At 53.5% G+C, this 9464-nt stretch overlaps 1 protein-coding gene across 1 annotated transcript in view; it reads right to left on the reverse strand.

Annotated features, from left to right (window-relative positions):
* Window positions 1-8845, reverse strand: part of UBE2QL1 (ubiquitin conjugating enzyme E2 Q family like 1) — a 40793-nt gene extending 31948 nt beyond the window's left edge. The window contains exon 1 of the mRNA XM_036896702.2: window positions 7575-8845. Coding sequence (XP_036752597.1) covers window positions 7575-8351 — 777 coding nt within the window. The 5' untranslated portion in view covers window positions 8352-8845. The remainder of the gene's footprint in view (window positions 1-7574) is intronic.
* Between the last annotated feature and the right edge of the window lie 619 nt (window positions 8846-9464).

Raw genomic sequence — 9464 nt, forward strand, 5'->3', positions numbered from 1 at the left:
ACTTCTGAGGAGGCAGCCATTGCTTCCCTGGAGGAGTGGTTGGGTGTTCCTTTTGCAGAGGAGTTGGAGCGCCTGGGGAGGGCTTTGGAGGAAGGCTGGGGGCTCACCAAGTGAATGGAGCGGAGAGAGCCCTCCAGGCGGGGGTGGGCCTGTGAGCTAAGCACGGTTGGAGAGAACCAGCCACCAGGTGGGAGAACGACCTCCATGGGGGTCACTGTTTGGGCTGTATTCCGTGAGGGTCACAATCAAGAGTGAGGGAGAGCCGGGAGCCCCAGCTGACAAGCATCCAATGAGGCAGGAGCACAGGGGGGAGGGAAGGCTAGGCTTGGAAACAGGAAGGGAAGAGCCGGGTAACCCCACCCCCTCAAGGCGCGAGACCTGCCGCGTGGGGAGGCGGCCCGCTTGGGACTTCTCCAGGCTCCTGCTGCGAAGCCCTGCCCTTTGCTGCCTGATTGCTCCCACATCTGCTTCCTCACTGACTTTCTCTACCTGGGGTCCTTGGTACTCCCACTCAGCTTGCTTCCTCCTGGCTTCACCGGAGTAGCCCACCAGGGAAACAGCCGGAAGGAGGACGAGGGGAGACACAGAATGGGGCAGGATCACTGCGGGCAAGCCAAGGGTGATGTGGCTCAGTGCCCAAGCCATGGAAGACCCTCAGCAAAGAGGTGCTAAATGAATGAGTGAAAGAAGTGTGGGCAATGAGGAAGAAACGTACCATTAAACCTTTCCTTAGTTGGATAAATTGCTGGGTAGCAAAGTGTAGACATTACTGGAAATATTTTCACCATTACAACTCCTTTGTGTGTTTTGGGAAATGCCTGATCTTTCCATTTCTTAGCAGTGAAACAATGTTCAAAAAAGCAGGATGACATCAATGCTGGAGTTGTCTCCTCTTTACAGTAGAGTGTTCCCTCTGAGAATGTCACATGGAAGTTTTGAAGACCTGCTGACTGCAAGACCCACCTCTCCCAAGTTCCCAGGCCACTGTCAGTTGTCAGGTGCATGGAAATTCAATGAACGAACACTTGCCCAAATAGTAAGCAATATGATACAATCACAAAGCTGCCCAGCATGCCAGAGGCAAACACGAATGGGTTTTACTTTATCCCCACTGATGAGTTCTTGGAGGCAGTCAGTTCTCACTTTGCCTATCTTATCTTATTCACCCTTGTGTGCCTAGTTCACAGTGTTCAGGACCCGCGCTGTAGGACTTAGTTAATTATCCACAGTTCTGGGGAGCCTGAGCACCAGAGCCCTCACAGCTGTGTCTACTTGAGGGCGAGTGTGTCTCCTTCTCAGCGTTTACACCCCGTCCTGGTCCAGGGAGGAGCATTTGCTATTATGGGGGCCCTCCGCTACCAAAGGAGGGCATTTAGGGGCTCAGTCAGGACCATCTAGGACAATGCGACCAGTCAAGGTGGGAAGGGGAAGGTAAGGAGCCCGTCACACCCGCCGCCACGCCATGCTGTGGCTGCTGGTGTAAGGATGTTCCCTGGATGGGTGGTTGTGGAGAAGATGAGCGATTATGGGTCCAGGGTGGCTTTTTCCACACTGGCTGCCCACTGAAATCACGTGGGCGCTTCTCCAAGAAGCCTCCACCAGGGCCTGGTCCCAGGCACGTGAAGTCTGAATCTCTGAGGGCAGGGCCCCAGCACTGGAGTGATTTAATGTCTTTCTGGGACATGTGGCGGAGGCTTAGGACCACAGGCAGGGGAGAGGATTTACACCTGGCTCCCATTATCCCATCCTTCTCACCTGCTTATCAGCACAGCAACACCTAGGCTTAGGGGAGCTGAAGCATGGTCAGCACAGTGGCAGCACGGCAACACCTAGGCTTAGGAGAGCTGAAGCATGGTCAGCACAGCAACACCTAGGCTTAGGGGAGCTGAAACATGGTCAGCACGGCAACACCTAGGCGTAGCAGAGCTGAAACATGGCTCGAAGAACCCACTACTTTTTTTTTTTTTTTTTAAGGTACATGAGAGTAGTTTTCGCTGGTTCATTAGCTGCCCCCAAGTGGCATTACTGAGGCTGCCTTACTTCTAAACCTGGTTTCACATCTGTTTCTGGGAATGAAGAAGGGCAGGACTCAGGGCTGTGGGTCTCATGCTTTAAAACAGACTTCAGCCTATTGTCCATATTGGCACTTTCCACAAAAACACAACGCCCTCCCCAAAAATTATGCTGCCCCTTAAAATGAAAAACAAACCTCTCCCATCCCTTAAAATAAATTAGAAAAATAAACAGAAGTGCATTTACATACTCTTGACAGCTCAGGGTAAAGTAAGACCCTATTATTAGCTGTACCATCAGCCGTGGGGCGCGCACATTCACCAGGAAGCAGAGCTGGGGGAGCCCGCCAAGTCAGTGAGGGACTATTTTTAGGATACAGAGTCCCGTCTGTGTCATCTGGCCCATCCTACTTGATATCAGTGCAACCTATTTTTTTCATGAAACAGTCCAGTGCATGGATACCTCAAGCTGCCGTGTCATCCAGGTGGGTAGTTCTCTCCGTCACCTACACGCAGCATGGGACTGAATGACACATGGCTCATAAGAAGCCCCCAGATCCCCTCTCCTTGGGTGATCCCATGGACACCACTCCATGCCCGGCTGTCACTGTTTGTGCTCCGGGCTCTTCCAGCTTCCCTCTAAAAGGGCCGCCATCCCTGCTCCCGCTTACTCCTGAGGTCCTGAGCTCATGTGGACTGGCTTCGTTTACATTACTTTGCAAACCAGCCACAGCCTCTGGAGAAACAATTGGTTGACCTGGTTAAACCATCCTGCTGGGGCTTGTTCTGGGCTGCTTGGCCACCCTTCAAAATGTCTTTGTCAGAGTCCTGCCAATATCGCAGAACGCAACTGCATTTGGAGACTGGGTCCTTACACTTAACTAGGTAACCGAGTTAACTGGAGGTCATCAGGGTGGCCCTAATCCAGTATGATTATAAAAAGAGGAGATCAGGACACAGATAGGCACAGAGAGATAACAGTGTGAAGACAGAGGGACAGTGGCACCTACACGCCAAGGTGAGGCCTGGAGCAGATTCTCCTTCAGGGCCTCACAAGGAACCAGCCCTGTGGTCACCTTGCCCTCACACTGGCCTCCAGACTGTGTGACCCTGCGTTTCTGGCGTGTTAGCCCCCAGTCTGGGTATTTTGCCACAGCAGCCCTAGCAAACTAGTTCAAGGCTTTAGAAAATGTCCTGGCAATTATAGTTTAAAAGGCAGTACATTTTTAGAAACCCAAAGGGCTATTCATCGTCATCACTTTTACTGATAAGACCAGGAGACCCTGTGGTTGTTCGTTAAATGTGGTTTCTAGACCTAGGATTTTGGAAGGAGTTCCAAAGACAGGCTTTGTGTATGTGTGTGTGATTCTCAGGGACACCTTCAGGGCAGAACACTTGAAACCCTAAAGTTGACCTCAGGCACTTTGTATCAAGTAAAACTGATCTGCAGAGCCATTTACTTCTCTTCCACATTGTGACACGTGGCCATGTCAGCCCACTTCCTTTATTCAAAAATCCCAGGAACTGGCTCTTGGAATTGCTTACTAATTTTTAATTCAAACACTAAGATCTAAAGATGTTTTAGTCCTGTTCTCATTCTTCCTCTGGCCACTGACTGTGTATCTGTTCTCTGTGGATACACGTGATTGTCACGCAGGTCACATTAACAGAAGACTGCCTGCAGACAACCAGGTGCTCAGAAAGCCCCAGGTTTGACTGTGGCATTCCTGATGCTTTTACTAACATGGACTGGTTTTTCAGAGCCTGGCCACTCGGTGCTAGGATTAGAACGTGACATGGTATGATTTCACCTGCCCATGTGGAGCTGCAGTTTCTGCACCAGCACAGTGACCACTGAAACGGAACCAGGTAAGGCTAAACACCCTGACCTTAGCTCAGAGCAAACAGCAAATATTACTGTTACCAGCATCGTTTGTCTCCAGGCCAGGTGGAGTCACGTGGCCCTAAGGGGACAGAGGAGAAGGAAGAAACTGTCTTTCCAGTGCCATCTGGTTCCCAGCCCCTGGCAATGTCTAACTAATTAAAAAGAGGCCACTCAGGAGGGGATAGAACCCAGAGCCAGTGTACCCTCAAAAGGCTTTGGGGGACTTTTCTGCTCACACCACAAGTAGAGGTCCTGTCCAGGCACCCAGTCACCCAAGCTCTACCCCTGCTGTATGAGCAGCGAACTCTGAGACAGCCCCTCCGGCGGTGCTTCCTGGTTGTCCAGGCCCACAGAGTCTGTGCTCTGAAATCTTTGCACACATCTTCTGGCACTGGAGGCTACCCATGAGGTGCCAGCGTAGTGCCGCCCTGCAGTTGACTTTAGTTTCAAGACCGACACCTTACAGCTGTGAGCGCAAAAAAATCCTACACAGGAGCTATAGATCATCTTCTTTTGGTTCCTTAAAGGCTAAAGGATATAAATAATGGTCTAAACTTTTGACATGTTCACCAGTTTGTTTTAAAAGTATGGGAATTTGTCATTCAATTGCAGAGAACCAAAATAACTACCTAAAATGTTCCCACTTAGTCACAATTATTTGGTCTTCGGAATAGCCAAGAGACAAACAGGTAATGTATGTGTGTCATTATCTCTACATAGAATATATCATACAAGAAATTTATGTTAATTTAACTTAAAACAACCACAATACATAAAGCAGCACTTGAGATTTGACAACACAGGTCAGTCAAAGGTCTTGTGAAATGACTGAATTTATCATCTTTTGTGGTAAATCCACAGTTTTTATTTTGTACACAAAACTGTTCAGCACATCTTTTCTTAATATTACCAATGAAATCCTTCAAAGCATTTTATGATTTTTCTAAAGGTATAATATGAACCAAAAGCAATTTAGTACACTCTCAATTCACAAAGTCAAGCTGAGCAGTTATGCAAAAAGAAAACAAGCCTTTTCTTTCACATTAAAAAAAAAAGTATCCTAAAAAAGAGATGACAACAGATGGAGAAAGGTAACTAGAATGGAATAATTCTTTCTTTTAAGGTAATTATTGGTTTGGTAGTAGGTCTGGTTCTCTGTGAAAACCTAATCAGGTATTTAGATTGCTCTTCCAAAGCCTATTCCCTTTAACCGTGGAGGAAATAATTTGGTAACTACAGTATGTGCCATGAACAATCTACTGGCAGGGAATTTGTGAAAGTAGGAAAGACACTTTAACACTCAGGTTCCTGAAACACTATTAGAATCCTTCTGTGTGCAGAATCCTGAAACATTAATGACTATTCATTTCTTCTATCCTTATGTTGCCTTTCAAATTGTTGATGTGTCTCTTACATTACTTCCTTTTGGATGTTGAAGTCAGCATAGACCATGCAAAGAAGTTGCACTGGTGTTTTTAATAAGTTGCCAAGTTCTTGCCTTCATTTAAGATTATTTTACACACTTAAATTTAGAATAGGCAATATAACACAATATGCTAGGTGAAGGCCCTGAGCCCAACTAAGTAAAATCTTGAAATTAATAAATAGAAATGTTGGTAATAATTACTTTCAACAATGAAGTCTCCAACTTGGGAACTTTATGCAAGACTCTCAATTTTGATTACAAAGAAAAAGACTATATACACCAGGTCCTGCCTATTTTAAGAGAAGCATGTAGGCAACAATAGGACTATTACCCCCAGTATTAATGTAAACATGGAAGACACTGAATTTACTAAGATACAGATCTTTTTTAACAAGTTGCGTCTTTTCTCATTTGAAATATTTATCTTCCTGCATCATTCAAAATGCAGGCTGTGGTCCAAGTGACCTCTAGGATATCTTCCAAGTCTAAAATATCATGAATCTGTGACTCTACAAGGCAAAATGACAGTCCTCTTCCCCTTATCTCTAAAGTATCTTTACTGTGAAGAATGAAAGAAGGTAAGAGACTGCTCCAGAGAGTTCCAAATTAGCAATGACTTAAGAAACAAATAACAAAGGCATTTCTGTGGAATATTCTTCTACAGCATTTGTATAGTTCCTGTTTGAAAAATAAGCTGAGACACCACACCCACACCCCAGTCCCCACCACCCTCACCAACCCCACGGCTTGTAGTGAATCACAGGCACTTCACATCACAGCCAGCATGGAACTGTAGGATACACAGTGAGCCTCTGACGGCAAAGCATTAAACCTCACTAAGTAAAGATGTCTTTCCAGTGTTGTCACATCCATCCTATTTCTAACTCAAGAAATAAGCCGAACCTAAGCCCCAGAAAAGAAAGACTAGCAAGACAGTTACTTGGTAACAACAGACCTTGGTCAAGAACTGAATTCCCTTCTCGACTGGAGTTAGGATGCTATTTGCTTGGAATCCCAAGGGCACCACTTGTAGTGAAATTGGCAGAACAAGCATTATTTGATTAGTGAGAGATCCTGCAGCCAAAGGGACAAGAGGCAAGTGATAAGGGACTGATGGCTTCTGATATGCCGACTGTAGAGGGACCAAATCAAGGTCACTGAGAGTCTTTAAAACAATGATTCTTCTTCGTAAGTTTGCAAGGTGCCCATAGGCAATACGATCTTATTAAGTAATGTTTAATATTGATTCTGGAAAACATCAACCAACTTGAACATGATCAAGAGCACATAATGGGGGAAGATAAAACGTTATGTCTTGGAACCCGTCTGCAGCCAGATGGGGAGGTATTTCAGAAAATTCATTCATTCTCTGTGCTCCAGTTCTCTGGGGTTCCTTTCTGGCAAAGCTGCCTTCTGGTGCAATAGTAGAGAAGAGCCAGGCATCAAACTCACCCCTTTTCTCAGGGTTTATTAGTAAAACAACTTTAGCCTCCATAAGGACTTAACCCCTGGGGGTGAGAGGAAACCAAAGGAAGAACCAGGTTTGAGACCAAGACCTTGAACATCTACCCCAGAGGTGATGGTCCTGGAAGGGGCAGCTACCAGGCATTTCCTTGACCGAGTCTAGCCTTGTCACTTAATGAAACACTCAAACCACACCTCTGCCTCTCCAGTGAAATTTCTCAAGAGCAAAATTTTCACCTTTGCACTAGCTGCTGCTCAGAAGGAGCGAGCTGAACAGGGAGCAGATCCACCCCCAGGCGGCCGGCCCTCGGAAGGGCGCCCCACCTGCAGGGCACCCACCTGAGACGTTGGGGAGGAAACCTCTGCGCGTGTGGAGGGGTGTGTGTGATAGACTAAGCTGGACATGAAAGTTCTGTGAGGTACGCATGAAGTTCCACCTCCACGGAGATTACGGGGACAGGACACTGGGAGAAGCAGAGGAGGAGGTGATGGGGGGACAGCGAAAGAGGAGACGAAAGTGGAGGGCAAAGAGGGAAAGGGAGGGGCGGGGGCGGTGGAGCCGGGGATAAAGGGCGGGGCCGACGGGGAGGGTTAATGGGACAGGGCGGGGGCACGGTGGAGGCGCGAGGGCGCACCCTAGGGCCGGGTCGGGGGCCGGGGAGGCCCAGCGGCACAGCAGGGGGGACCCGGACGCGCGGGGACAAGCAGCCCGGTGTCTGGCGGCTCGAGCCCGCGGCGGGTGCGCGGCAAGCCCCGCGCGCCCACCCGTCCGCCGCGCGCGCCTTACCTGGCCCTTCACCAGGCTGGCGGCGAACTGGCGCATGACGGCCTCCACCGTGTAGGCGCTGGACCAGCCGCGCGGCGTGAGCAGCTCCATGCAGATGGCGCCGCCGTCCAGCACGTAGCCGTTCTCCAGGCGCGGGCTGAGCACCCGCATGAAGGGCGGCGAGAAGGGAAAGTTGTCGGGAAAGGTGAGGTTGAGCAGGATGAACTCGGTGTTCGTCTCCTTCATGTCCTGCCACAGCACCGAGTCCTTGTCCACCTGGTGTAGCTTCACGTTCCAGTCGAAGAGGCTCTCGTCCACCAGCTCCACGGAGATGAAGCGGTCGCTGAGGCGCGCGATGTCCTGCAGCTCCTTCATGAGCCGCCGGCTGCGCACCTGCGTGCAGTGCTGCTGGCGCGCCGCGGGCACCAGGCTGCCGCCCGCCGCCGCCGCCGCCGCCGTCGCCCCCGCGGGGCCGGGCCCCGCCCTGGCGCCCGCCGCCCGCTCCCGGGGGCCCCCGGCGCCCGCCGCCCCCGCCGCCCCCGCCGCCGGCTGCGGTGGCTTGTCGCGCGGGGCCAGCTCCGCCGCGCGCTTGCCCTTGCCTTTGCCGGGCCCGGGGCTCGCGTCGCCCGCGCCCCCGGGGGGCTGCTGCTTGTGGCCGCCGCTCTTGGCGCCGCCCTTGCCTCGCAGCGACGCGCTCTGTTGGCCGCCGCCGCCGCGGTGGTTGTGGTGGTGCTTGGGGTCCTCGGTGTCCCGGTTGTGCAGGCGGATGAGCCCGATTTTGCGGAGCAGCGTGGCCATTTTAGGCTCGGCACCGGCGGGGGGCTCCCCTAGGCTCCTGCCCCCGGAGCCCGAGCGCCGGGGCGCGGGGATCTCGGGCGGCGGCGGCGAGCACTCAGCGGGGCGCGGCGTGGGCCGCCCCCGGCGCCGGCGACCGTGGTGCAGACCCACGAGCAGCACGCGCGCAGGCTGGCCGCGGTGTCGCCGCTGTCATATGACGGGGCCCACTTCGGCCCGGGCTCCGGCACCCGGGGAGGGGAGGCGTGCAGGGAACGCGGTGCGGCTGCCGGTCCCGGCCGGTCCCTGGGCGCAGCCCCCCCGGAGCCCGGTGTCCGCGGTCCTTTGTGCGCGGCCGCAGCCGGGCTGGTCTGGAGTCCGAGCGCCGCGCCGGGGCGCGCAGAACCGCCCGCAGCGCCCCCAGGCAGCGAGGTGACCGCGGGCTCGCGCCGTGCGCGCCCGCCGGGCCGTGCCGCGCTGGCGGCTACCGCGGGGCCCGGGCCGCTGCCGCTCGCGTTGCCGCCGCGGCTGCGGCTGCTGACATTGCAGAGGCGGCTGCTAGGTCTGAGCTGAGCGCGGCGCGGAGGGGGCGGCCCTGCCGGCCGGGCGGGGGGGGGGCGCGGGGCGGAGCCGCGGGCCTGCCTGCGCCGTGCCGCCCCCGCCGCCCGCCGCCCGCCAGCCGCCCGGCTCCCGCGGCGACCCGCGCTCGGCCGCTGGGGGGAGACCGCGGTGCGCGCCCGGCCGGCAGCCGGGGAGCCGGGTGAGGTTTGGGGGTAGCGGGGGAAGGGGCGTGCGAGCGCGCGTCGCCAGGGGTTGCAGAGGATCGGGCTCTTCGTCCCCGATCCCGGCTCGCCGCAGCCCCGGGCCAAGCCTCCGACCCCAGCCTCCGACCTCACTTAACCTCTTAGGAGAGTCCAGAGCCAGAAGGGGGGTTGGGGAAGGGTGGAAAGCAACCTGTTTATTGATTCCCTCCGACCAGAGGGAGCCCGCTATCCCGCACAGCAGCCCTGGGCCGGGACTACGGGCAAGGTGTGGGAATCTGTCATACAGACCCATCAAAGAATCAGGGCCGGGGAGGAGGGTGCGGGGCTCGCGCCCGCCGTAAACCCCTTAAGAATAGTCCGGTAGTGACGACTA

Source organism: Manis pentadactyla, chromosome 2 (genome assembly GCF_030020395.1).
Source record: "Manis pentadactyla isolate mManPen7 chromosome 2, mManPen7.hap1, whole genome shotgun sequence".
NCBI lineage: Eukaryota > Metazoa > Chordata > Mammalia > Pholidota > Manidae > Manis > Manis pentadactyla.